This window comes from Penicillium oxalicum, chromosome V (genome assembly GCF_001723175.1).
Source record: "Penicillium oxalicum strain HP7-1 chromosome V, whole genome shotgun sequence".
NCBI classification, from domain to species: Eukaryota; Fungi; Ascomycota; class Eurotiomycetes; order Eurotiales; family Aspergillaceae; genus Penicillium; species Penicillium oxalicum.
The window spans coordinates 3,695,151-3,722,164 of NC_064654.1; the positions used below are offsets into that span (position 1 = coordinate 3,695,151).

At 52.4% G+C, this 27,014-nt stretch overlaps 9 protein-coding genes across 9 annotated transcripts; 8 read left to right on the top strand and 1 right to left on the bottom strand.

Annotated features, from left to right (window-relative positions):
• Nucleotides 1-79: 79 nt before the first annotated feature.
• On the top strand, nt 80-1,124 carry POX_e07288 (uncharacterized protein; the record flags this gene model as incomplete). The annotated part of the gene is made up of 3 exons (XM_050116095.1): nt 80-130; nt 205-955; nt 1,036-1,124. The coding sequence occupies 3 exons, from the start codon at nt 80-82 to the stop codon at nt 1,122-1,124; spliced, it is 891 nt and encodes a 296-aa protein (XP_049968555.1).
• Nucleotides 1,125-2,374: 1,250 nt separating this feature from the next.
• Nucleotides 2,375-6,348, top strand: POX_e07289 (NPC intracellular cholesterol transporter 1-related protein 1; the record flags this gene model as incomplete). Its single annotated transcript, XM_050116096.1, has 3 exons — nt 2,375-2,647; nt 2,742-6,186; nt 6,245-6,348. 3 exons carry the CDS (start codon nt 2,375-2,377, stop codon nt 6,346-6,348), a joined length of 3,822 nt encoding a protein of 1,273 aa, XP_049968556.1.
• Nucleotides 6,349-7,421: 1,073 nt separating this feature from the next.
• POX_e07290 (uncharacterized protein) lies at nt 7,422-11,082 on the top strand (the record flags this gene model as incomplete). Its single annotated transcript, XM_050116097.1, has 4 exons — nt 7,422-7,467; nt 7,539-9,861; nt 10,095-10,831; nt 10,904-11,082. The coding sequence occupies 4 exons, from the start codon at nt 7,422-7,424 to the stop codon at nt 11,080-11,082; spliced, it is 3,285 nt and encodes a 1,094-aa protein (XP_049968557.1).
• Nucleotides 11,083-12,472: 1,390 nt separating this feature from the next.
• On the top strand, nt 12,473-15,131 carry POX_e07291 (uncharacterized protein; the record flags this gene model as incomplete). The annotated part of the gene is made up of 6 exons (XM_050116098.1): nt 12,473-12,781; nt 12,865-12,974; nt 13,050-13,138; nt 13,276-13,926; nt 14,078-14,768; nt 14,864-15,131. The coding sequence occupies 6 exons, from the start codon at nt 12,473-12,475 to the stop codon at nt 15,129-15,131; spliced, it is 2,118 nt and encodes a 705-aa protein (XP_049968558.1).
• Nucleotides 15,132-17,045: 1,914 nt separating this feature from the next.
• On the bottom strand, nt 17,046-17,891 carry POX_e07292 (Mediator of RNA polymerase II transcription subunit 7; the record flags this gene model as incomplete). Its single annotated transcript, XM_050116099.1, has 1 exon — nt 17,046-17,891. One exon carries the CDS (start codon nt 17,889-17,891, stop codon nt 17,046-17,048), a length of 846 nt encoding a protein of 281 aa, XP_049968559.1.
• A 390-nt stretch (nt 17,892-18,281) lies between these two features.
• Nucleotides 18,282-19,345, top strand: POX_e07293 (uncharacterized protein; the record flags this gene model as incomplete). The annotated part of the gene is made up of 4 exons (XM_050116100.1): nt 18,282-18,422; nt 18,481-18,574; nt 18,635-18,974; nt 19,045-19,345. 4 exons carry the CDS (start codon nt 18,282-18,284, stop codon nt 19,343-19,345), a joined length of 876 nt encoding a protein of 291 aa, XP_049968560.1.
• A 782-nt stretch (nt 19,346-20,127) lies between these two features.
• POX_e07294 (uncharacterized protein) lies at nt 20,128-21,825 on the top strand (the record flags this gene model as incomplete). Its single annotated transcript, XM_050116101.1, has 1 exon — nt 20,128-21,825. One exon carries the CDS (start codon nt 20,128-20,130, stop codon nt 21,823-21,825), a length of 1,698 nt encoding a protein of 565 aa, XP_049968561.1.
• Nucleotides 21,826-22,718: 893 nt separating this feature from the next.
• On the top strand, nt 22,719-24,797 carry POX_e07295 (uncharacterized protein; the record flags this gene model as incomplete). Its single annotated transcript, XM_050116102.1, has 2 exons — nt 22,719-23,870; nt 23,955-24,797. The coding sequence occupies 2 exons, from the start codon at nt 22,719-22,721 to the stop codon at nt 24,795-24,797; spliced, it is 1,995 nt and encodes a 664-aa protein (XP_049968562.1).
• A 674-nt stretch (nt 24,798-25,471) lies between these two features.
• Nucleotides 25,472-26,894, top strand: POX_e07296 (F-actin-capping protein subunit alpha; the record flags this gene model as incomplete). The annotated part of the gene is made up of 7 exons (XM_050116103.1): nt 25,472-25,528; nt 25,680-25,698; nt 25,819-25,934; nt 26,023-26,112; nt 26,193-26,245; nt 26,301-26,438; nt 26,543-26,894. The coding sequence occupies 7 exons, from the start codon at nt 25,472-25,474 to the stop codon at nt 26,892-26,894; spliced, it is 825 nt and encodes a 274-aa protein (XP_049968563.1).
• Between the last annotated feature and the right edge of the window lie 120 nt (nt 26,895-27,014).

Below are 27,014 nucleotides of genomic sequence, written 5' to 3' on the forward strand. Positions count from 1 at the left end.
CAACACCAGTTTAACATAATAGCCATTTGCCATTTCATCACTCTCCTATTTGAACAATTTTCTCCCCCATATCTTAAAGATGTCCGACGTTGCATCGTTGGAGGCCGAAGTCAAAGAATTCAAGGTCCAGGTAGGTCCCTCCCATCCCGACAGGCTTCTTTGAATGAATGACGACTGACTAGTACGTTCGTGATCTTTTGCCAGCTTGAAACGGTTCAAACAAGCTTGCAGGTAGAACCCGATAATGCGGAGCTGCAAAGTCTCAAGACTGAACTTGAAGAACTTATAAACCTCACCGAAACTGCCATTGCCGAGCTTAAACCCCCCGCACCCACACCTGTACCTGCAACGAAGCCACAATCCAGCTCCGCACCATCGAGAGACTCGAATACTCGCTTGTCGCAGGCCAACGCCAGTCATGCAGAAGAGGCCACCGCTGCCGTATCGTCGCCCGCCGTCTCTTTTTCCGTCAACGACCAGGTGCTCGCCCGATGGGTTTCCGGCGACAATGCGTTTTATCCGGCCCGCATCACCTCCATCACAGGCTCCTCCAGCAACCCGGTCTATCTGGTTTCGTTCAAATCATATGGCACGGTCGAAAATCTAACAGCCAAGGACATCCGCCCCATCGCGGGCAATGACACACGCAAGCGCAAGGCTGATGGAACCTCAGGCAGTTCAGCGTCCCCATCGCCCGCCCCGCCCTCGACTTCACATGGCAACATTATCTCAGCGGCGGCTGATATCGACCCCGCTCTTGCCAGTCAGGCCCGACAGGATCCCAGCAAGATGGGCGATGGCTCTGGTCGGCCCGCCAAGGCTGCGCGCAAGGTGAAGGCCAACAAGGAACTGGAAGAGGGCAAAAACAAATGGCAGAATTTTGCAGCAAAGACCAAGGGTAAAATTGGGAAAAAGGATAGCATGTTCCGCACCGGTGATTCGGTGAATGCTCGAGGTAGGTGTCTCTCGTTGGATTCAGACGAACCCCGCCCTGACAAACGCCTGTGGAGCATCAAAGCTAATGTCTCTTCATAGTCGGTTTCACGGGCTCGGGCCAACAGATGCGCAGAGATCCCACACGGACGCGTCACGTTTATCAACAGGCTGAGGATGAGGGCTATTAAGGGTTGAGATTGGGCCTCCACGGTGGGACAAAGTGAAGCCTAGGGGCGTCTGGCCGAAGCGCCATGATTGTGTCTCGTCTTCATTCCTCTTTTTTTTTGTTCTTCACGACTTCTTCTCTCACGATTGCATCGCTAACTGGATCAGCGATGCAGATCACGCTTCCCTTGGTGCTTTTGTTGCTGGATGGCGGAGCTCTATGTTCATAGAATACGATGCCCCCGAAACCCCCCCAATTTTCTATGCATGAAGTCTGCCTCTGATCAATTTCAAAATTTTAATCTGACTGTCTTCGAGTAGCCTTCTAACTGAATGCTCAAGCTTCTAGATTTTGCGTGGCACGGACGGGCTTCTTCTGCGGACAGTGGGACTGCACACAAGCCCTTACTGTGAAATGACCGAAGTGGGAAGCAAGTCGCAAATCCAAAATCCAAGACGAGATCTCACGGCGACAGTCGACAGGCTTACAAGTCCTTAATCATCGAGTGGCAAATTTGTGGCTCGAGACCGATGAAATTCTTAGCGCCCTGCAACTTTTTCTGATCCTTTTCTTTGTAGTTGTTTATAGCCATGCTATCCCTTTTGGGCGTGAGATGTGAGTAAGCTGTGTTTCGACGCAGTCCCGTCATGCCCACCAAGATTCCAATGCAAGGAACCACGGTATAGACCTTGGTATTTTCAAGACCTTGGAACTTATAGCTAAGACCCGGTCTCGCATCACAACGGGCGTTCCTATAGATAAAGGTGGGACGATCAGATCTGGATCGAAATCTTGCAACTTTCAACAGTTCTGGGGGCGGACCCGCTTCTCCTCAGTTTGGCCAGTCCCGCCCGTTCCGCTCACGTCATGCGCTCTTGTCCCTGCTCTGCTTCTCCGATTCCCCGGTCTGGGCGGTCTCCAACTTCCAGCCGCCATCTTCGAGCTTGAACACGCCCAACTTCACATAGATCCTGTCGAACCAGCTTGGAGGATCTGACCCCTTTTGCCCTTGTGTGCAATACGCACAAGGTTGTCTTCATCTCGATCATACTTGAGCCTCTGATTGTGAATTTACTTGGTGCAAGCTCGACTGATTCGAGCTGGGCCACTGCGATCGTCAACCTTACCTACCACTCTGGCCCTGGCCAGTGTACCTACTGTGCCGACCGTGCCGACCGTCACATTCGGCCGGGCAACACTCATTGCTAATTGAGTGTTTTCAGTTTCATTGGGAAAAATAATTCACCCTTCTGTTGTCGCCGAGCGAGCACCATGCGACAGGCAGGCTTTCTGCACGCGCTCGTTGGCTTGGGTATCTTTGGCTCGCTCCCGGCAGCAGCCAGCGCTCAAGGTGCCACGAAGATTCACGAAAAGGGCCGATGTGCGATACGAGGCCACTGCGGAAAGCAATCATTCTTCGGCGGCGAGCTTCCTTGTCCAGACAACGGCTTGGCTCATGAGCCCGAGGAGGCACTCCGGCGGAAGTTGATCGGCCTGTGCGGCCCAAAGTGGGAGGAGGGCCCCGTTTGCTGTCTTGAGGAACAGGTGAGAAAAAAGTTGGAATCGCAGGGGGTATACGAGGGAAACAATAGGTCGTTGTGAAGATCTCGGCTGACTCTATTTTGCCGCTCCGGTGTAGGTTGATGCACTGTCAAGCAATTTGAAGCTGGCTGAAGGCATCATCTCATCCTGTCCTGCTTGCCGACACAACTTCTTCGATATATTCTGCACCTTCACCTGCTCACCAGACCAGTCGCTTTTTGTCAACGTCACACAGACGGAAAAAAATCGTGCTGGCAAGACTCTAGTCACCGAGATTACAAATGTTTGGTCTGAAGAATACCAGAGCGGCTTTTACGACAGCTGCAAGAATGTGAAAAATGGTGCATCCGGTGGAAAAGCTATTGATTTCATCGGTGGTGGTGCCAAAAACTACTCCCAGTTCCTCAAATTTCTGGGCGACAAGAAATTTCTGGGAAGCCCATTTCAGATCAACTATCGCACTGAGCCCGGCGGCCCCGATCCTGAAGGGATGAAGCCGTTGCCAATGCTACCAAAAGCCTGCAATGACCCAGACAAGGCATACCGATGCTCTTGCGTTGATTGTCCTGAGGTGTGTCCAGAGCTGCCTGCTGTGTCCACACACGATTCATGTCAAGTGGGACTGTTGCCTTGTTTGTCCTTTGCCGTTATCATTATTTATTCTGTTTTCCTCCTTCTGCTCATGGGAATCGCAAGCTACGTCACCTTCAAAGAACGTCGTTTCCGCAAGCCCGAGCGTATGCGCCTGCTTCAAGATCCAACGCCGAGCGACGATGAAGACGATGGAGACCTGGTTCCTCGCGGAGGGTACATGGAACAGCCGCAAGGAACCTACAAACTCAACTCGCTGTTATCTTCTCTGTTCAGTCGTATCGGAGGGGCTTGTGCTCGTTTCCCAGGAATCACAATCGGCACCAGTTTTGTCTTTGTGATTTTACTCAGTTTGGGCTGGCTGCGATTTGCGATTGAAACAGACCCCGTGCGCTTGTGGGTTAGTCCGTCATCGTCAGCCGCCCAGGAAAAGGTTTTCTTCGACGAGAATTTTGGCCCATTCTTCAGAGCAGAGCAAGCCTTCCTGGTAAATGAAAGCGGCCCTGTTTTGAACTATGATACTCTCGCGTGGTGGTTTGACGTGGAGTCCCGCATTCGACATATGATGTCATCCGAACAGGGTCTTGGTTTGGAAGACGTCTGCTTCAAACCGACGGGCGATGCTTGCGTGGTACCGTCCTTGACTGGATACTTTGGTGGCTCATTCTCGAATGTTGACCCGGACACATGGCGAGATCGCATTCGCCATTGCACAGAATCACCCGGTGATCCAAGTTGTCTGCCTGAATTCCAACAGCCACTGAAGCCGCAGATGATTTTGGGTGGCTATGAGAGTACCGGCGATGTGCTAGACGCAAACGCGCTCGTTGTCACCTGGATTGTGAACAACTTCGCCCAAGGCACCGACGGTGAAGAGAAGGCAATTGACTGGGAAAACAGTTTCAAGCGCGCCATGGAGTCTGTGCAGGAGGAGGCTGCCGAGCGCGGTCTCCGTGTGTCATTCAACGCCGAGGTGAGCCTTGAGCAAGAGCTCAACAAATCTACAAACACAGATGCAAAGATTGTGGTCGTCAGCTATGTGATCATGTTTGTCTACGCATCCTTGGCTTTGGGGTCTGTGACCGTCAGCTGGCGTTCTCTTCTCAAGAATCCAGCAAACGCTCTCGTTCAGTCCAAATTCACGCTCGGAATCGTTGGGATCTTGATCGTCCTGATGTCCGTCTCTGCATCAGTGGGGCTCTTCTCAGCGGCCGGTGTTAAAGTCACGTTGATTATCGCTGAGGTCATTCCTTTCTTGGTCCTGGCTGTTGGTGTGGATAATATCTTCCTGATTGTTCATGAATTTGAACGCGTGAACCTCAGCCACCCGGATGCAGAGATCGATGAGCGCGTTGCTCGGGCAGTAGGGCGAATTGGACCTAGCGTCTTCTTATCTGCCTTGACCGAAACTGTTGCTTTTTCTCTGGGTGCTTTCGTCGGCATGCCTGCTGTTAAGAACTTTGCCGCCTACGCAGCGGGTGCCGTTTTTGTCAACGCAATCTTACAGGTCACCATGTTCATCTCTGTCCTGGCTCTCAATCAGCGACGAGTTGAGAGCCTGCGCGCAGACTGTTTCCCATGCCTGACTGTTCAGAAGGCAAACTCTTTTGCGTCAACCGACGAACAAGTTTACGACGATCACGAAGCCGAGAGCTCTTTGCAGAATTTCATTCGGCGGATCTATGCCCCTTTCATCTTGGATCGCCGCGTTAAAGCAGCAATTGTCATTGTTTTCTTAGGAATTTTAACAGCAGGCATCGCTTTGATACCGGAGGTTGCTCTTGGTCTGGATCAACGGATCGCACTTCCGAGTGATTCCTACCTTATCCCGTTTTTCAACGATCTCGATGCCTACTTCCGGATTGGTCCCCCAGTGTACTTTGTCACTCGTAATGTCAATATCACCGAGCGGATACATCAGAAGCAGCTCTGTGGTCGATTCACCTCTTGCGAAGAATTTTCTCTTCCTTTTGTTTTGGAGCAAGAGTCCAAGCGACCCAATGTCTCTTACCTGTCAGGTTCTGCTGCTAGTTGGGTTGACGACTTTTTCTACTGGCTCAACCCTCAGCAAGATTGCTGTCAAGAAAATGGCAAGGTCTGCTTCGAGGATCGAGACCAGCCCTGGAATATCACCCTTCATGGAATGCCAACCGGACCTGAATTCATCCATTACGCGGAAAAGTGGATCAATGCACCAACCGACGCGTCGTGCCCTCTTGGGGGCAAGGCAGCCTATAGTGCTGCGGTGGTCATCGACAAGGAAAGATCCATGATCAACGCCAGTCATTTCCGAACCAGCCATACCCCCCTCCGGACCCAGAATGACTTTATTCAATCTTACATTGCGGCTCGTCGCATTGCTGATGATATATCCCGAGAGCACAACATCGACGTGTTCCCATATTCCAAGTTCTACATTTTCTTTGATCAGTACATCACTATTGTCCAGCTCACCGGTACATTGCTGGGGTCGGCAGTTGCGATTATTTTTGTTCTCACTTCCGTCATCCTTGGATCCGTCGCCACGGGTGCGGTTATTACCACTACCGTGGTCATGACAGTAGTGGACATCATCGGAACGATGGCCATCGCGGGTGTCTCATTAAATGCTGTGTCGCTTGTCAACTTGGTTATTTGCGTGGGTATAGGTGTCGAATTCTGCGCTCACATCGCTCGAGCTTTTATGTTCCCACCGCGAACGTTGCTTGAGAAGGCCCCTGCCAAATTCCGCGGCAAGGATGCACGGGCTTGGGCAGCCCTCGTCAACGTAGGTGGCAGTGTGTTCAGTGGAATTACCGTGACAAAGCTTCTCGGTGTCTGTGTTCTGGCTTTCACCCGGAGCAAGATTTTTGAGATCTACTACTTCCGTGTGTGGCTGGCTTTGGTGATCTTTGCTGCCACACATGCGCTGATTTTCCTGCCGGTGGCACTGAGCTACTTTGGAGGAGCCGGTATGTTGACGCACAGTAACACATTCATTTGACAATGCCGTGACTGACACCGTTGTAGGTTATCTTGATCCCACTGCTGATGGTGGTCTTGAGGCGAACCTTGCCTCCCGAGGATATCGTTCCTTATTGGTCAATGATGATTACGACTCCGACGAATACTAAACGCATCGGTATTTTTCTGTCTCCTTTACACACTGTCAATCTCACCTATCTTTCAGGCTCTATTCTATTCGAGGAAATTGGCGTTAGTGTATTTAGCCACCTTGGAATTTTGGTTCTTTCGAGGCCCGCAACGTTGCAATGCTCATGCTCGCTTTATACCGTCTCAATGATTGGCGCTTTACGGGTCCCAGGAGGTTGTTCCGGCTCGCCCATGACAAGTTCATATAATTTTAGCTCCCCTCCAGTTTCTTGTAATTCCCTGCTATTTGGCAGAACAGAACACGATTTTGTTAAGCCTGAGCTTCTCTCCCTTTCTGAAGCGAAGTGACTTCTCTCTCTCCTTTGTGTGCTTCGCCTTAGTCGCTTCTTTTCGTGTTCTGGAGCGAGATCTAGGCAACAGATAACCCATATTCAATGCAAAGAGTTTGGTACTTTAGGCCCTGACCCAAAGTCCAGGACGTCACTTAAGTGAATGCTTCTCGAACGACTCCATTAGTGCATCAGCGCATCCTGATGGGTGCACCTGCATGCTCTGAATCATGGGAAGTGTCGCTGTTCCATAATGGTAAAATTCTTATAGCGTGGGCCCGCAAAATAGTATGGAACAGATCAATACTTATCCAATCAACACGATTCCTAACCAGGCTTGAGTAATGAGCTTATAAGGAGTTCTGAATAATAAGTTGTGTTATGAGTTACCTGCTAAACGATTTGCGGTGGATTGGGCCCCTAAACCCAATTGGGTACCTCTCCAACCCACCCCTTAACTTTTTTTTTTCTGCCGCGTCCCTCTAAAATTTTTTTCTTCTCTTCATCACCCCACTATCCTCCGTTCCATTTTTTCCTTTCCTTTTCTTCTTTCCTTCTTTCTGTGCTTTTGTTGCCATTGTGATACCCATTAAGCTGCTTGTTCCTCTCGACAAGCTGCTTTTCATTGATTTGCTTTCCTCCGTTTGAAGCTGTCGGAGATAGGGACACTGACTGGTGACTGGCTTATTGTCACTCGTCCCTAAGAGCGAAGGATCTACCCTCATTTTTCATTTGTATATCCTTTCCTTCACACATTCATAAACATGGATCAACAACGCTTTTTGCAGCAGTTGCAGATCGTCCTTGACCGTATGTTGTTCACCCAGTTGATTCTCTGCTCTTCCTGTCTTCCCTGCTGACATTTACACCTTCCTGTCTAGCTTCCCAGGGAAACGTCAAGGAGGCCACTGGCATCCTGCAAAGAGAGTTTTACAACAAGCCGCAGTCTTTGGTCCTCTTGACACAGATTGCCACTGGCCATGAGGATCCCAATCTCCGCCAGCTGGCGGCTGTCGAGGCTCGTGGTCTTGTCCAAAAACACTGGCTGAAGGTTCCCGTGGACCAGAAGCCCCAGGTTCGGGAGCAGCTGCTTCGCTCGACCATGGGCGAAAGCTCTGCTCTCGTCCGACACTCCGTTGCCCGGATCATCTCCGCCATTGCGAAGATTGATCTGCAAGACGGCGAGTGGGCAGATTTGCCGAACATTCTCCTACAGGCCGCCGCAGGGGGCAACAAGGAGGAAAGGGCGGTTGCCATTTACATCTTGTTTACCATCTTGGAGACCCTCGGTGAAAGCTTTGAGGAGAAGTTCCAGGACCTGTTCACCTTGTTCAGCAAGACAATTCAGGATCCCGAGAGTGCCGAGGTGCGCATCAACACCCTGCTGGCTCTGAGCAAGCTGGCCTATCACCTTGACTCTGAGGAGAACGTGGCCCCAGTGAAGGCCTTCCAGAACATGGTGCCTTCAATGGTCGCTGTTCTCAAGGATGCTATCGATCAGTCTGAGGAGGACCGCATCATGCAGACGTTTGAGGTCTTCCAGACCCTGCTGAGTCTGGACCCGGCCCTTTTGACCGTTCACTTGAAGGACCTTGTTGTCTTCATGAACGAACTCGCCGCCAACACTCAGGCCGACGAGGACGTCCGTACCCAGGCCATCAGCTTCTTGATGCAGTGCGTTCAGTACCGTAAGCTCAAGATTCAGGGCATGCGCCTCGGTGAACAACTTACTCGTACTGCGTTGCAAATCGTCACCGAGCTCGACGAGGCCCCAGCTGATGATGACGACATCACACCCCCTCGCTCTGCTCTTGGTCTTCTTGACATCCTTGCCCAGAGCCTGCCTCCTAGCCAGGTGGTTGTGCCTCTACTCCAAACACTGGGCCAGTATTTCACCAGCACTGATCCCAACTACCGCCGTGCTGGTATCATGGCTCTCGGCATGTGTGTCGAGGGTGCTCCTGACTTTATCAGCACCCAAATGAAGGAGATCTTCCCCATGGTTCTTCAGCTTCTCGCGGATCCTGAGCCTAAAGTCCGTCAGGCGTCTTTGCATGCCGTTGCACGGTTGGCTGATGACCTCGCTGAGGATCTCACTGCGGAGCACGAGCGTCTTATGCCGTTGCTCTTCAAGAACCTGGCCAGCGCCATGCAGGAGTACAAGGGCGAAGAGGATGGCCCTATCATGGACATCATGAAGGCCGGTATCAGTGCCATCGACGCTGTTGTTGACGGTCTCGATGAGAAAGACGTCGCTCCATATCAGGCTGAGCTTGTGCCTATCCTGCACGAGCTCTTCAAGCACCCTGACTTCAAGATCAAGGGTCTCGCGGCTGGTGCTCTTGGCTCGCTCGCCTCTTCTGCCGGTGACTCCTTCCTCTCATTCTTCGATGAATCCATGCACCTTCTCCAGGAGTTCGCAGCTGTCAAGGACAGTGAGGAAGAGCTCGATCTCCGCGCCAGTGTCACCGACGCTATGGGTGAAATGGCTGCTGCCGCTGGACCTGAGCGCTACCAGCCTTACGTCGAGCCCTTGATGCGTGCAACAGAGGAGGCACTCCACCTCGGTCACTCGCGCCTCAAGGAGAGCACCTACATTTTCTGGGGTGCTATGGCTAAGGTTTACTCGGAGCAGTTCTCTCCCTTCCTTGATGGTGTTGTCAAGGGTTTGTTCGATTGCATCGAGCAGGACGAGAACGATCTCGAGCTTGATCTCGGTGCTGCCGCCAAAGACCTCATCGGCCAGGAAGTCACTGTTGCTGGTCGTAAAGTCAAGGTCGCCAGTGCCGACGACGACGACGAGCTCGATGGCGACATTGAGGATGTGGACTTCGACGAGGACGACGATGATGCTTGGGACGATATCACTGCTACCACCCCCCTTTCTCTCGAAAAGGAGATTGCCGTTGAGGTGATTGGTGATCTAGTCACTCACACTCGTAGCTCCTTCTTGCCCTACTTCGAGAAGACCATCGAGACTGTGATGCCCCTCGCTGAACATCCTTATGAGGGCGTCCGTCGAAGCACCATCAGCACTCTTCACCGCTCTTACGCGATGCTCTTTGCCATCGCAGAGGAGAGCGGCCAAATGCCGAAGTGGCAGCCTGGTCTGCCGCTCCAGGTCCAGCCTGCCAAGGAAGTCCAGAAGTTCGGTGAGATCTTGATGACTGCCACTATCAAGATGTGGGCTGAGGAAGACGACCGGTATGTATCCCCTGTTCTCAAACCTGCGCTCTTTTTTCCTCCCCAACTCTACGCCCTCCATTACGTGATGATCCCATCCGCTTAACCCAGCTCACTTTGACACACCAAAGAGTGTGACTGATGTAAACGGCGATTCTGTATCTGATAATTGGCAAAACTGCCTTGGGCTCCATGCGTTCACTTGCAATTTCACCCATCTGGAATTTCCGCATGACTGACTGATTGACCCATAGTGCCACCGTCGCTGACATCAACCGCAACATGGCCGAGAACCTCCGCTACTGCGGCCCTTCTTTGATCGCCAACGAGACTGTGCTACACAATGTCATTCAGATGGTCACCGACATCATCACCAAGCAGCACCCTTGTCAGATGGAGTTCGGTCCTGAAGAAGAGACCCTCGAGGCTGGTGAGGAGACTTCTGAGTTCGATTGGGTTGTCGTCGACACTGCCCTGGATGTTGTATCCGGCATGGCTGCCGCCCTCGGTCAGAGCTTTGCCGAGCTCTGGAAGGTCTTTGAGAAGACCATCCTTCGCTATGCCAGCAGCACCGAGTCTCTTGAGCGTGCCACGGCCGTCGGTGTCCTCGCTGAATGCATCAACGGCATGGGCGCAGCTGTCACTCCCTTCACTGGTTCCTTCTTGAAGCTGCTCTTGCACCGTCTTGGCGACGAGGATACCCAGACTCGATCCAACGCCGCTTACGCAGTTGGTCGCCTGGTGGAGCGCTCCAACGCGGATGCTGAGATTGTCAAGGCCTTCCCGTCTATCTTCGGCCACCTGGAGTCTTGCTTGCAGATGAATGTTTCCCGTCTGCAAGACAACGCTACCGGCTGTGTGTCGCGCATGATCCTGCGTCACCCGCAGCATGTTCCCACCAAGGACGTTCTGCCCGCTTTGGTGAACATCCTGCCCTTGAAGAACGACTTTGAGGAGAATGATCCTCTCTACCGCATGATCTGCCAGATGTGTATGTGCTTAGCCCTCCCGCCTCTCTTTATACTTTCCGAACGCATTGCTAACTCATTTTCCATGACTTCAGACAAGGCGGAAGATTCTACCATCCGGGAGTTGACCCCGCGCCTGCTCCCCGTGTTCCAGGCTGTCCTGACCGGCGATGAAGATCAGCTCGACGACGAACGTCGCGCTGAACTTATCGAGCTTGTCAAGTGGTTGAACCAGATGCAGCCCGGCGCTGCTCCCTGGGCTGAGCAGCTGTAAAGCCGCCCGGTGTTGTGGAAAAAATTTTTGATGACCTTTCTTGAGCCAGAATACGTGTAATGTCATAGACTGATGATCTGGACCCGCCCAAAGATGACTAGAAGATACCCCCGTCTTGGCGAAGCCTCCCCGCGATGAGTGATGAAACTACAAGAAGTTGTTGCTGTGTACATACATTGAATTAATTGACGATGGATCTCCTCGATTCCACCCCATCCCAACCTCTTCTCCCTGTAAATTGTTTTTTTTCCGCTTCGTGTTTTGACTTGCTCGTCGACTATGTATCGACAACGATGGTGGGCCCGAATGCCATAAAAGAGACGATGGGCCAAAAACGACTGGGTGGCTGCCCGACAATTGCGGTGTGAACTGCGCCCACCTCACCCACCTCGCCCCATCCACGTCTCCTCAATGCGTCATCGGCCGCAGTTCTCCCAGCCCACTATTTCATTCCCTTCTATCGTTGGGTCCCGGCTCTTTCTCAAAGCTTGGTATATCCCTCTATTCTCCAAGTTTTCAAGTTCCAAGTCCGGGTAGCACCTGCATTCTTGACAGTTGACACTTACTGGTGGCTCTCACGTCCCAATTAATCTCATCACGAAGCCGAGTCTCAGGTAGGTCTCGCGGTGTCTCTCTGTATTACCATCATTGATAGAATCAGAGATGGATACAACGCATTTGGGAACTCGCCTGACGATTGTGGTTTAAGGCTCCTCCAGGCGCCATTCTAGGTCCATCACATCCCTCAATCCCCAAGGAAGCTTTTCATTTGGATCTTTTCATCCCCGTCATGTCATCGAAAAGCTGCATCGCGTCCCCTGTCGACTGGGTTCTTCCTTCATCAGGCTCAGACAGCTCGATCAAGAAGCCGATTAAGCCGGTGACGAAGCCGTGCTTCGGGTGCGACTGCGGTGGTGAAGAATGTGATTGCTGCATCTGCACCGTGATGTAGATCCACCTACGTATTGGGAGATACGACTCGTTTGGATCTATATGTCTCTGTTTCCACGGCTTGGCCTGTCTTCTACCAGTCCAATAATTCGGTCTTTTGTTGTGGATCTCCTGTACGGATTCTTCAGGATGAATCCCACCGGGGCGGAGAGCACTTGTTGTCGAGTTCGTTCAGCGTTTATTTTCTTTCTGGCGATCAATTTGAGTGTGAGGTTGTACGACCACTTTTCATCTGCCAGCCTCCTCGTATCTGCCCAGGTTGGTGCATTATTGAAACAACTTCCGCACCGGACTCGAATGGCCCGCGACCAGAGTATGTAGTAATATGAGGCTTTGAAGCAGCCTCATGGATCTTTGACCATGTACAACCCGTAGCTAGAGTCACTATCGAGACACATTGAAAGACCTCGGGCCGGAATTCATGAAGGTCGTCAACAAGATGAGTTGCCTCAGGTGGCAGCCCTGCGAGCCACTGCCAGAGGTGAAGGGCGTACTGATCGCTGACTCAGCGATAGTCAGCTGGACTCGGTCACGGCCCCCCAGCCCGGAAGTGTGCGATCGGAAGCTCGACCCGCTGAATCTCCACCGCGTGCACTTCCGTTCCCACAAGCCTTCCAGAGAAGCCACGGCCATCCGAGCACCACCAAAAGAGAGGCAGGCCAAGCAGGCCATGCACCCTATGCAGCCTTCAAACGATGCCACGTCCAAGCGCACAGCACGCGCCTGTGACTCGTGCTATAAACGCAAGGTATCAAGATTGTCCTTTACAATCTAGAAATCCGCGATCGTAATCACGACAGACTTACCTAGTCCATGTCTCCCATTCCTTAGATCAAATGTGATGCCGCCAAACCCAAATGCAACTGGTGTGACCACCATAATCTTCCCTGTACATTCGAGCGAGTGATTCAGCGAAAGCGCAAGACTCAAGATGAAGCCAGGTAAGTGGCCTTGTACGATCGCCTCCTCAGTTCTCTAGGGCTCGATGGTCATTCGGCTGACCGAACCCCACTCAGTCGGCCTCGAGCCGCGCGACTATCTGAGCGCATCAGTCGGATTGAACAGCTTCTCGCCAGCAACCTGCTGGGAGACGCCAGTCTACCTGGTAAGCCTTGGCATGACGAGATTTGTCATCCCCTTTCAACTACAAGTGGCTTCAGTGCAAAGGTTACTTTGCCGAGCTGGATCTTTTCCGATCACATTGGCTTGCTTATCGGGGTTGAACTAATGATGAATGACAAGATGACCACAGAGCTGAACTAGGCGAGGCTCTCAGTGATAACATCACGTCCAGTACCTCCCCAAGCAATGCTAGCACCAATGGACCGCAGCTTGCTCATTCGGTGGGCCTCCATTTTGCGGGACGAGAGCTGGGAGTGATCAGTCTGCTCACAGGCATCCCTTTTCTGCTGCCAGAAGGCCAGGATTGGATCCAGGCGCGCACCGGACAGGCTATTGTGCACGAGAAACTCAGTCCCACACACCCGCCATGGGAAAGAGAGCGAGATCAAATCAATGGAGTGTTGTTGTCGAGCTTGACGAATCACAGCCTGCTCGACCTCCCTGAACAACGTGTTGCGCGGGTCTATTTTGATGCATACAAGAAAACAGGCGTCATGCGACGGATTTTCCCAGTGATTGACCCGGATCTCTTCGAGACCACCATCCGTCTTGCGTATCAGGACCACAACTACAGCTCGCGACAGATGGCCAGTCGAGCATGTGTCCTGGCCTTCCTTGCCTTCATCGCGTCTCTGCCTTCAATCTACGACTTTGAACGGGACCCATCGATTGATCATGAAGTTCTGGCTTTCAAAGCTCGATACCTCATCACCCAAATATTGCACGCTGCTGCCACACTGGACTCGTTACAGGCGGCTACTATTCTGGTCAGTATGGGACATACCATTATTCCCGCACACTTCATAGATATCCGCCTCACAAGCACAAGTGGAATGCTTTAGCAATCAAAGACTGACTGTGATGGACCTCGCAATTCCTCGCTAGATGCTATATGAGTTGTGCTTGGGAAATATGCGATTAGTCAGCTCTTTGACTGCCATTGCGGCGAGGCACATCTTCATGCTCGGGGCCAATCTCGCCCAAGATCACGTCGGTCCATTATTTGAGCGCAGCGAAAAACGTCATAAGCAACTGCGGAATGTCTTCTGGGTCTGTTACACGGTCGACAAGGACGTCGCCCTGCGCACCGGTGAACCGCCCATGATCATCGACCAGAATTGCGATTTGACTCTACCTGACGGGTACATAAATCGGATCGCTCTTGATCCTGAGCGAGACGACAGCTCTGACGTAGAGCCTGTCTTCCCGTTCGATCTTCGCCTGAGTCAGGTCAAATCTCGAGCTTACGTCGAGCTGTACTCATTCAGCGCTTTGCAAAAGTCAGATGCCGAGCTACTCAAGTCCATTCGTGAACTGGATGACGATTTAGAAGCATGGCGCCTGTCGATCCCGTCTCAATGGCGCCCAACTATGTCCTTTTCCCCGGAGGCTTCCGACCCAAACATGAGCATGCACTCGGTGATGCTACGGGTCAATTATTACCTGTGCATGAGCATGATTCATCAAGCGAGCAGTCGTTGCAAAGCCTGGATGCAGGGAAGTGGGCTCATGGAAGGTGTGAGTTCTAGTCTTGCGCTGTCCGTTGAGGCGAGCCGATCTACGCTCTGCTACTTGGGTGCTGCCGAGCATATTTTACAGGAGGAAGTCTTCTGGTAAGACAATCCTGAATCAACATTCTTCCCCTTCGGTGATCTCGATCGTTCTTGTGTGGCCTGAAATAACTCACTCATGATTGCTTTCATTCTAGGATGCTGATCTTTTATCCCATTTCCGCCCTCCTCACTCTCTTCTGCAGCATTCTCCAAAATCCGCTCGATCCTCGCTCGCGGGACGATTTGGATCATTTGAAGATGGCCACGTGTATATTTACGCGAATTTCCAAGAATCTGCCTGAGAATGATGCCGAGCATATACGGCTCATCATTGACTTTGTTGGTGAATTGAAGCGATTGGCTGAGTGTGCCATTGACAAGGCATGGGGGGAGCATGTTTCTGCATCACGAATGACATTCTAATCGGTCATTCCGGCTATTTCATTCCACCGAGACTTGTGGCACTTGGTGCAGTTACTGTTTAGGGACTATCCTCTTTCTCTGCAGATATCAAGTCATGAGAATGCCCCCAATTCTTGCGAGATCGGGGTGCAAGCCTGGAAGCATCACCCGCTGCAGAGAGTACGTCGGATGGCGGTGCAGCAGGGGTTCTACAGAGCAAAGGCGACCCTTGACCGCAAATACATAAGGACAAACCGGATACTTAAGATTATATACCTACGACAAAAGATCTAGTCTGTTTATACACAAAAGTTTGATGGGACCAAGGTGTTGAACCAAAGTCTAGCCAACGAGCTCTCATCATCATCATGAGTTGGAACTTTGATTTGTCGAGAAACGATGAGCTTATAATCACCTGCAGTACGTGGCAGGCCTGGCTGGTTAGGCTAGTAAGCGCTCGTCGAGTCACCATTAGTAGCATTTCTGTCGCTTGGTGGAAGCTCGGACAGCTTCCTCCGATTCGCGAGCAGCAGAGAATATAGATGGGACCACATGGATATTTGAGGTAGCTAGCGTACGGAATTTTACAAGTCTAAGTGATACTGAATGCAGCAAGCGATTTTTTTTAATTTTGTTCATTTCATTCAATTTTCGGGGAGCCAGTCATGAACACTAATTGACCTCGTAAATTGCGGGTTCTACGGTGCTCGTGTATTTGTTCCTCGTGACCAAGTACCAAAGAAGGGGGAGGGGAACTAGCCCATTCAAACAAATCTGTCGCCTTTTGGTCACAGTCAGCGTCTTCCTGAGTTTCAAAAACGAGTGGAACAGAAGCAATGACAATTAAAAGTCGGTACAGCAGCCGGGTTCAGTGGGCACTGAACTCGGCCAAGTACCGTACCGTCTCAGATTGTAGATGCACGTTGTCATCAGAGAGCACAAGAGGTAAGAATAGTGCTTTCAGATGGGGTTGAAACAAAGAATAAAGCATCGATCATCATTGGAAAGATGTGAATGACACATTCTCGAGGTGTGACTCAAGTCCAGACTTACCGATGAGTATAATGATTCCTTGCAGATCACTCTCAAGAGTGGCAACATCGGCTCGCCACATCTTCACAATGACTAGTGTGCAAAGGAAGCATGACACGGGAATCGAGGCTTAAAAAGTTGTGGATCATGTGACTCTGGAAAAGAGACGGGCCGGTCCGCTAAGCTCAAAGAGGAAGAAATGTACTGGTGTGATGTTCCAGGATTGAAGTGTTGCTATTGGATCTGTGCAGTGATGCCTATCTTATCGTAATGGATACGACACGGGCGGGGTCCGACCCTGGTGGAAATAGTAGAATGTAACTTGACTAGCTGACTGAAAACTACAATGCGCTGGAGGTACTGCAGACAGATAACTTTGGAGGGAGTTTGCTAGAACACAAGAAGGTCTTTACGCAATACTGTTAGAATTCATGCATGTCTGCCCGGGTTTGATGGGCATTGACAATGGCTCGGGTCGGTCGATCCTCGAAGAGCCGTATGGCTGTCTTGCTGCCCCTGCATTGGGTCAATGAAAGCCAAGCTAAGGAGCTCTCATCGCGGGGACCAGCGAAGAGTCCGTCACTCAGTGTGTTGTCTCGTATCTCCCGATTGTTTCAGTAAACACGGTGTCTCATACTTGAGTTGTTTCTTGATGCATTCAGGCGGTGACTGTGTTCCACAATAGAAAGAGTCTTCGTGCCGTGTGCCTCAGGTAGAGATACAACCTCTAGGCTGAGTAGATAAGGGGGCCCCTCCGGACGGAAACCAACTCAAGAATATCGCCGTCTCTGAGTTTCACATTCATCGGGGCATTGTCCTCGTATAAAAAGAGGTTTCGAGTGTCCCCGGTCATCGTGGGCCGAGAGTGATGCACAACTGAAAGAAGCGCACGCCACAGTCTGCTCAGTTGATCTTTTCCAAGAGGCCCCATACCAATTGCGCATTCTCCGCCGTCATTTCCCTTTCTGCGCTGGTCTCGGGGTTTCGCTCAAGCTTCGCAGCCCGATTGAGACCTTTCCCCTCGGCCTCCAGCTGGTCCATCAGACTCTCAATCTCCATTTTCACTTGATCCATTTTTGTGATCTCCTCCTTTGTACGTCGAAGTTGTTCCTCCATCATCATGATGAGCGATTCGCGTGCCTGGTGGGGACGATACAGGTTCAACAGGTGATGCGCATTGATGAAAAGATTCCGCAGATCTTCAACCTTGGATTCATATTGTTCGGGGGACACGGCGAGAATGCCGACAAATTCGAGAAAATTCAACAAGAGTGATTTGCTGATTTTGAGTAGGTAATACGCGTGATTGAGGGGTTGAGCTGTTTGAGAAGAGGCTTGGTCGGTCTCCGTCGCCGGTTCGGGATATAGCTGTTCGATTCCTTGTTCCTTTAACGAAGGCAGGGTGGTGGAGAGCTTGTATATTTCCCGCATCAGTATGTTTGACCCCAGATAAATCAAAACATTCACATGTAGCGCAGGACATACAGTCTGTGGTTCCCCAAACACGGTATATTCTCCTGTGGGGATCTCGGGAGGCACTAAGAAGCGCAGCTCTGGCGGGACTTCAAGAGAGCGCAATTTCGCAGGCGACCAGTGCTTTGCCTTTGAGCCCACTTCCTCATCTTTCTTCAAGGCTTCTTTTTTGATCTGATCGAGCTTGTCGATGTTTTCACGAGTGAAGTGCTTCCACAATGGCGGTGGCGGTGCGAATGCTGTCGCGACAGCTCGTTGCTCGGTTGCGTCCGCCATAGCGTTGTTGAATGGTCTCCAGAAATCTTGACTGCAGCAATGAACCCGTCTCGGTGGCCGTTGCAAGTAGCAATACACGGTCAATGAGAGGCAAGCCCCGTAGAAAATTGAGGGTTGATGTGGAGGACGAAGATCAGCGGACGCGATGATGGTGAAGGCAAGCGGATCCAAGTGGGTCTGTGCTTTGCGTGCAGTGCGACTGCACTTGGCGGGTGGTTTCAAGTGGAAGTCTGAAGCCAGTCATCCTTCGGGCTGGCCGCGGCGCTTTCTCTCCACTACATCACTCGCTCTCCACTACACCTTTGAACGGAGGCAACGCAAACCTAGCGGCTGATGGTCGGTACTTGAGAAACAGTAGTTAAGGATCCTCGGCGGAATTTTTCACGCAAGATGCCTTCCAGCCGTTCACCAGCTCCATCGCAGCCTATACTTCATCGTGTCGGATTAGTAGGAGCGGCTGCCCGCTTCTACCATCGCTCCTATGCGGCGGATTACATTACGCTGGGGGTTCTCGCGCTAGGCTGGCTGATGGTTAGTTGACTGTCATGATTGACCTTGCAAAGCTGTCGCTGAGGGACTATTTCTTTAGATTCAATTCTTCATTCATCCTTTTCATCGCATGTTTTCGCTTGACAATCGGGCTATTCAATATCCATTTGCAGTCCATGAGCGGGTACCAGTTGGTGCGCTTTGTCCTTCTCCTGCAGTAATCGACTGGAGCATTGCTCACTAAACAATGCTAGGCATGTGCGTTGTGTACGCCGGTGTCATCCCTTTGCTCATCATTTTAATCTGGTCGGCAACGCTGCATCCTGGAGTCCACAAGACGCAGGTCACTATGTTGGGGCTCTTGGTAGCGCTGATACTCACTTCTTTCCTGACGGACGTGATCAAAAACGCTGCAGGACGACCTCGCCCAGATCTCCTCTCGCGATGCAAGCCGTCTCGAGGAACGGCAGCTAATGCGCTAGTCGCATGGACTGTGTGTACCGAGTCCAATCAACACATCTTGCAAGAGGGTTGGCGCAGTTTTCCCAGTGGCCATAGCAGCTTTGCCTTCAGTGGATTGAATTATCTTACACTGTGAGTTCATGCCGATGGCCGATGTCTTGGTGTGCATGTTTCCGTCCGCTCATCCTTGTCTGTTCATCAGCTTCCTATGTGGGCAAATGCACGTCCTTCGACCGCGAACCGACCTTGCTCGATGCCTGGTGGCGTTTTTCCCACTTCTATGCGCTGCACTGATTGCCATTTCTCGCCTGGATGATTATCGACATGATGTCTGGGACGTGACGTGCGGTGCTTCTTTGGGGCTGCTGGTCAGCTGGTTTTCGTACCGGCGTTACTACCCTTCTTTGCGTTCCGTCCATTGCGACTGCCCCCACGATAAAGCTGATCTCACCGAGTCTGACGGGTTTAGCAAGTTGAATGACGAAGAACAAGCCCTGAGCTAAGGACGTGCGTTTCAATCCTGGCATGGGATGGATATGCGCTGTATTAAAAGAATTGCGTTGGTTTCTTGGAGGGACATTTATTTGATCACCATCCCTCATCTGAATATAAGTAGTCTCGATGGCTGACGGGGGATGAGATCTTATCCAGATTTGCTTAGAGAAACCTCGAGATTCTATCCTCTGTGTTCTGTTGAGCCCTCAATTCTGCGCCGCTGTCTGCGTGCTCTTCGGATCGAGTGTACCTGCGGATGTAGAAGTTTTTATCCATCAGAAGTGTCTACCGAATGTACCTGGATTCTGTGTGTCTGAAAGGAATTTGACCTCGGATTAGGGCTGAAAAGCCAATTGACGGGAGACCGTTCGAATTGCCTGTACATATCCCGGTGCCATATTTCCATACACCGGATGCTCGTTTCTAATCTTTTGTTCTGGCAAAGCCATAGAGCCCGCTCCGGCTCAATTTTCCTGGACGGTTCTCTGCGGGGTGGCAATAATTTGACAAATGGGACGACGCGTGTGTCGCCGCCTTCAGACCAATTTTCCACCCGTTCACTTCATCGCCAGGTCAAACTTCACAAAGGTTACAGTAGGTCGTGCAATCGTCTGGGTTTCGGGCGCGCTCCTTCTCATCTCCAAGATCGAAGGACTGGTGAAGCTGACAGGTGAATCGCCTCAGTTCTCACCGCATCTCCTCTAGACCTCTGGAAAGTGTTCAATGGATCCTCGCAACGGGTCCTCCGAGCAGACAATGTGAGGAAGCCCGATCCACGCATTATCTCTGAATGCCGCGCAGAAAAGCCGCCGACCGTGCGGGCCAGGTGAAGACCCGGTCTCGCAGCGGCTGCCGAGAATGCCGAGCCAGTCGTGTCAGATGCGACACGCAAAGGCCGATCTGTACCCGCTGTCGGGAAAAGGGCTTGCCATGCTCGACCAACCTCGTCCTGAAATGGGAATCCGAGTTTGTCAGTCGAGGGATGGCCTTTGGGCGCACCGGGGTGTGGAGCAAGAACCGTAGCGATGCTTCCCCGAATTCGAACTCGACCTCGACCTCTGCTGGATCCTCTCCTGCGTCCTCCGTTGATACCACGCGGCGATGGTGCTCCTTGCCGGATGTGGAACCCTGGGCTTTCATCAACACTGGATTGGCCTCGTTCAAGGACCCCAGCCAATTCGACGTTGAGTTGAATAAGCAACAGGCGCTTCTGTCATCTGGTAGCGGCCGTTTGATGGCCGTTCCGGCCCTTTCCTCCCAGACCAAGCTGGGTGAACGCTCCGGCGCATGGAGCGCTGACTTCGCAAGAGCACCTTCGCTTTTCCCGGGGCTGTTGGGTCTTGGCCATGGGCAACTCTTTGATTATTTTTTCCGTCAAGTCTGCCCTCGTGCGACAGCTAGCCCCTCTTCGGCCTCGCCATTCGCTTCTGTGGTCCTGCCCTTCAGTACATCGGCATCGCCTACTTTGTTTAGGGCCATTGAAGCACTGTCTGCGTGCCATTGGGCCCGGCGCGATCCTATGTACGGCGCCATTGGCCTTCGCCTCAAAACAGAGACCCTGCGAGATCTGCGGCGCCGTTTGACGTCCCAGGATCTTGCAACAAGCTATAACGATCCTGAAATCCTCCTCATTATGATGATGCTCTGTCTGTATGAAATCCTGGACAAATGTGACGAGCACTGGACGATTCATCTAAAGGGTGCGAGGGACCTGATTCGCCTACGCCGGGAACAAGTGGACACGCCTTCCGACCCGGTGACTCGCCTTGCGGAGCGGTTCTTTGCCTTTCAAGACGTGATGGGTCGGACTGCCTGCGGCGAGGCGGTCAAGTTTGGAAGTGATTACTGGAGGTCCAATGACAAATACATTGACTTGTGGATGGGATGCAGCACTGAATTGGTCGCCATTCTCTCTTTGATCACGGAATTGAGTCGTATCAGACGGCAATCTGCGTCCAGCCTCACCGAGTCGGTGTTTCTGGGTCGTGCTGCATCACTTCAGCGCCAACTAGAACATCTGGTACAGGAGGTGGAGGATGGGGAAGATGAGATTCTGGCCACTGTGGCCGAGGCCAAGCGAGTTGCCGCTCTACTGTATCTGCACTGTGCCCTTTATGGGGCCTCCCCCACCACATCTTTAGTGGTCGAATACGTGCAGCAGATCCTCAGCTCAGTGTGGAGTTTGCTTGAGCATGACTCCATGGCTAACGTGATATGGCCCATATTTGTGGCAGCCGTCGAACTCAACCCGTCTCAGGACGAGCTTTCTCTAAGATCGCATGGCCCCGCTGTGTCCGGGCGCTCCCTGATCCTTCGGGCGTTGGATGCGATGGCTGATTCAAGCATGTCGAACGTTTCCCGGACTCGCGGTGTCATCATCGAAGTCTGGCAGGCTCGCGACCAGGATCTGCTCAGCTCTGCAAAGCCGGCCGTGAATGACTGGGACCGATATGTGGCTCCAGTCAGTGCAGCCATGAGCCTAGCTTGATCTCTCAACTCCGGTGTGCGGCGATTGAAATTTCATCTAACTAGCCAAACGCGTCTCTCGCCATCTCTAGTTTTTCTGCTGGTAGTGAAGCTCTAGTGTCTTTGAATTATATGGGGTGAAACCTTCGCCATGTTTCCACGTTGATCTTTCTTTCTCAGTCGTGGACTGCGTAGAGTGTCAGCCCCGTATACTTTTTGCATGCCTGCATTCTCGTAGCCATTTGATTGGGATGGTTCAAGATGTGGACTTTACCCAGCCCCGTTGTAAGAGTTCATGCTTCTCGGCCTATATAGTCGATCGGGCGTGAAGATCTCCCACATCCGCATCTTCGTATTTTGAGTAATGCCGTTTGTCCCTCATAATATGGTCACATCATCTTTCTACACCCCTAATGTACTTCACCTGAGATGATTTCAATAAACAGGTAAACATGATGGCCCGCCAAGCATACCTCCTCCATCTAATCAGCACCGAGGCTGGCGACGCCCTGCACGGGTAACGAGCACATTCATCCAGTCACCATGGCTGTTCATCGCTCTCTCAGACCTCTATCCGCCTATTCTCTCCCGGTGCACACATGGCCATGGCTATGAGACGCTATTGGCATTGAGTGAACCAGCCTCTGAGGGGAATTCCACGCGGTGATGCAAAGAGCGGGGGGCCCTCTCTGCTTCCGGATTAGCGCAGCGCCTACAGTCGGGGCCCAAGCGTCGATCCATCGAGGTGAAGACGGATTCAACGGGATTCCTCGCCAAGTGGAAAAGGATTCCCCACTTGACCAACTCATGTGGATTTGGCACCTTCAACTGCTTTGATAATTTCTGTCATTTGACAGACTGTGCTTTCACCGACGATGCTCGCGTCCAGCCAAAGATCAAACTGAGCTCTGGAGAATGGCGCAGGTACGCCCTTCGGTTCCGGGGCGCAGCTCCTCCAGCGGCGCGTTTGAAAGCAAGCTCAGCCAACAACTATCACAATCCCAAATTCAAGCCGACCCTTTCTCGTCGCAACGAGAATATATGCCACACTCACCCAAGTCACGATCACTTTCTGATGCCTCACGGCCTACAACCATGGCGCAGCCCTCGTCGGGGGACCTAAGTCGACCCCCCAGCAAGGACGACAGCGCCATCCCGTCCATACCAGCAACGCCGAGCAGATCGACGACGCTGCACCATCCGAACCTCTCACTGAATCTGAACTCCAAAGTCGCCCTATCTCCATCCATCACCAATCGTGCGCCCCTCTCCCCCAAACTCGACTCCACTCAAATCGCCTATGGATCGCCTGGCTCAGTCCTGCCACGACGCTCTCGCGGTCTTGATTTCTCTCGCGCTTGCACCAATCTACATCATTCGACACTCGCAGAATCCTCGCCCGACTCCTCACCAACCGTTGGAGGGCGAGGTATGATGATTCCACAGCGGCGTAGCTCCCCAGGTCTCACCTCCGGCCCGCCATTTTCGACTTCTGGACCCGCAGACCGCACGGCGATCTCCAGTTCAGTCTCGAGTGTGAACATGATGGAGTCTGATACCAGTAGTAGCGAAGATGATGATGACGCCATGATGGGTGACCGCGATGATGTGATTCTCAGCACGCCACAGGCAGCGAGGATGGGGAGTGCGTCCAGCCTCTTTGCGAGTGGTCCCGTTCAAAGCCCCGGCAACGAGTGGATGGGCGGTTACTCTCAAGCTGCGGCCAGCTTGATGAGCTTCCAGCGCGCTCGAATTCGCAAGGGGCGGAGCCGGCACAGCTCAAGCAGCGCCAGTGGGAATAGCTCCAAGCCGAGCCCAGGTCCCCATTCTCCCCCCGTGATGAAGAGCGTTGAAAATCCAGGAGCTGGTTATTTTGCGCCTCGGCATTCCATTCATTCCCGCCGTGAGTCCCTCAGTTTGGGCACTCGAGATCTGCGGCTGTCTGATCTTAGCGACGATGGCGAGAGCCGTGGCGCTCGTGGAGGGAGTCCCTCTGGAGTATCGCATCCTGAAAGTGGCCCGCTGGGCGTGATTCGAAGAGCCGTGACTCGTCGTGGAAGTCTCTTGGTAAGTCCATTCTATGCTTGGAGCACGTGTTCGCCCATGGTCAGGAGTTTCTCAGGCTGACCGACCACTCGCTGTTTCACGTAGCCTAAAACAAAGACCTTTGCCCGGATCCGGGCTGCGCTGATGGAAGAAGGTGCGCCTGTCGATAGCGACATGAAACGTGAAGCGGAAGTCGTCCGGCAGGTCCGTGATACGGAGCCCGAGACATCCCCCCCTTTACATGCGGTTCCCTCGCTTCGGCCGTCGCAGCCGGGGCCAGATACGCTCGACATGGACCCCACGGATACCGCGCCGAAGCCTGAAATGTCGATGGCTTCAGCCAACAGTTTCAGTAAGCATGCGAGCCAGAACTCTGGTGGGGTTGAATTCTGGAACGCCATGGACGGACGATATCGCACTCCCCCTCCGACTCGGCAAGGGGGGTCGGTGTTCCCTACGGACGAGGACATCTCAATGGACTTGACTCCCTCCACCACCTTGGGGTCTGCGACCGAATCAAAGCAGCGGTCTCGATCTTCCACCCCGCATGCCCCGGGCATGTCCGCGATTGGAGAAATCTGTCGCAAGCGTCGCCGAGACGACGATCTCGACCCAAACCTTTTCAAACGACGGGCCGTCTCGCCCAGCGTGAGTACGCAAGGAAGTCCCGTCTTGGCCCATTCGTCAACGATTGACACTAGTGGACCTAACATATGGGGTCCGCCGTCTAAGCTTGGACCTCCGTTCTCGGAGCGCCCAGTCGTGGAGCCTGGTAATGGCTTCAGCCCGAGCGAGGGCATGAGCAAAACCGGCAATGGTGGCAGTCCTGGTACTGGGAACACGCCCGGTGGCCACCGGACCAGCCTCCATGCAGGGACGACGAAGCGGGTCGGTCTGCAGGGCATGACCGAAGCTAGTGACGGATTTATGAATATGAGCATTGAGTGAATTCTTGACCTGGGGTGGCCCCTTGGGGGCTTACCTCCCTGCACTCATTTTTGATTTTCTCGGCGCGTATATTGGATTATGGGCTGGTTTATGATGGAAGCCGGTGCGAGGAGTTTTCGGGGCGGAGCTCACTTTTTTTGCTTATCTGCATGGTGTTCGAATGGACTAGTCAGAGATACACCTATTTTTATTCTTCGTTCTATGGAAATCCATCCATGTGAGCACACCCTGTGTTCTACGGCTCTCATTGACATCGACTTGTAGGACGTGAGACTAGGGAGTTTCTTGCGGCGGGTTATGTCGTCAGACCGGACAAGTTACAGATGATTCGGAGACCTCGGGCATTCCTGCTTCCAAAGGTCTCCAACACAGGATGCATGAGATTGTCTCGATCATACGTATGTTTTCTTTTTACAATTTGAAGAGACATCAACATGCTTTCATCAATACTCAAGGCAAAAATACAGCAATTCAGAATCCTAAACTGCTCTTCTACTTGAGAGAATCAAACGTACAGCCAAGCCACGCGGAGAGTCCAGCCGCCAAAAACACGTGCGGGTCCCTTCCGCCCGACAGCTCCAACGGGTCCTCCACTTCCAGGTCAACATCCGCCTGTCTGTTGAATCTCCCCCCGTCTCCCTTCTGCGATCCGGTGCTGCTGCTTACGATTCGACATGTCTTCGACCATTGAGCTTGTGTCGTCTTTTATTGAGGGCGCTCCTCCTGGCGAGGTATGGTGTCCATCCTTCCGCGGAGAGCTCTCTCCCTCGTCCAGCATTACCCCTCGTCCTTCAGTCGCCCCTCTACCAATCTCATGCGGCCCTTCACTCAAATCCGGCTCAACTTTGGCTGACGTTCAGGTTCCGGTCTTTTTTCATTTAGCTCGCCGATGTTGTTGCTGGTACGAATTCCGCCTTTCCTTGCAATTAAATCCTAGCCGTCGCGACTGTCTTCCAAGCACTTGCCCGCAATGCACAATCTGTTGCTGGGATTCCTGCTGAGTCTTGACGCCCGATTATAGATGTGCAGACTCTGACCTCCGATGGCGACGACATTCTCCCTTCCCTTGCTCCCGCCTTTGCTCGATACAACGAGAGCCAGCTGGCCACCGTGAAGCTTCCTGGGTCAAGTCAAGAGGTGCGCGGAGTGAAATATCCATTATGAACGAGCCGTGCGTGATGGACCCGAAAGGTTCATTGGATGCTGATGAGCGGGCTGTCCTCAGGTGATTGTCAGCGAGTTCAACCGACTGGAAGACAACCGGTACTTCGACACAGAGAGCCAGACCTCATTTGAAATCGACCACACCACCCAGGTGAGCTTCTCTTCTCTTTGGTAGCCTCAACACCATTCACGTACCGTGTCAGAAGATGACTGACCAAGATGCGATTAAAGACCGCCTCAAATGCGCAATCCCTACCTCTTGAATCCCAAAACGCCGATTTGATGTGAGAGTGAATCGATTGTACGCGCTCGCGTTGCGCTGTCTGACCTTTACCGCAGTAAATCCCTGCTTAAATCGCTCGGTGTTCACGCAAAAGAGCACTATCCCAATTGCTCGTATGGTGTCTACCCCATCGAGAACGACTCAGCTGTGGCGATTCTTCTGGTTGCCAACCGCTACTCTCCCAACAACTTCTGGTACGTACCGACTCGAGGATGTGATTTCCTTCTCAACGCACCCATTAGAGCTCTATCGGGCACGGAGTACCTTTGGCCCTCACTGATCTTGCTTCTTTTCTCAGGAACGGCCGTTTCCGCGCTATTTACCAGGTCCCCGTCTCCGCCGCGTCCACCTCCGTGACGGGTAAGATCCATGTGGATGTACATTACTATGAGGATGGCAATGTCGCCATGAATACCACGAAGCCGATCAAACTGTCAGTCAACTCAGTCACTGCCGAGTCCATCATCTCTCGCATTGCAATTGCCGAGCGCGACTACCAGGAGGAGCTGAATCGGGCCTTTGTGCAGATGGCCGAGGGTGCCTTTAAGGGACTCCGACGGCAGCTGCCCATCACCCGCCAGAAGGTGGAATGGGAGAAGGTTGGCGGGTATCGCTTGGGACAGGATATTTCTGGAGGAAAGGGACGGTAGTGGATCCACTCAACTTCGGAGCATGAAGGCATGCACATTCCGTCCATAGGCAGGCCCGGGCAATGGACAAATACCATTTCTTGCACATTAATTGCAATCTTCCAAAGACGACCATCGGTC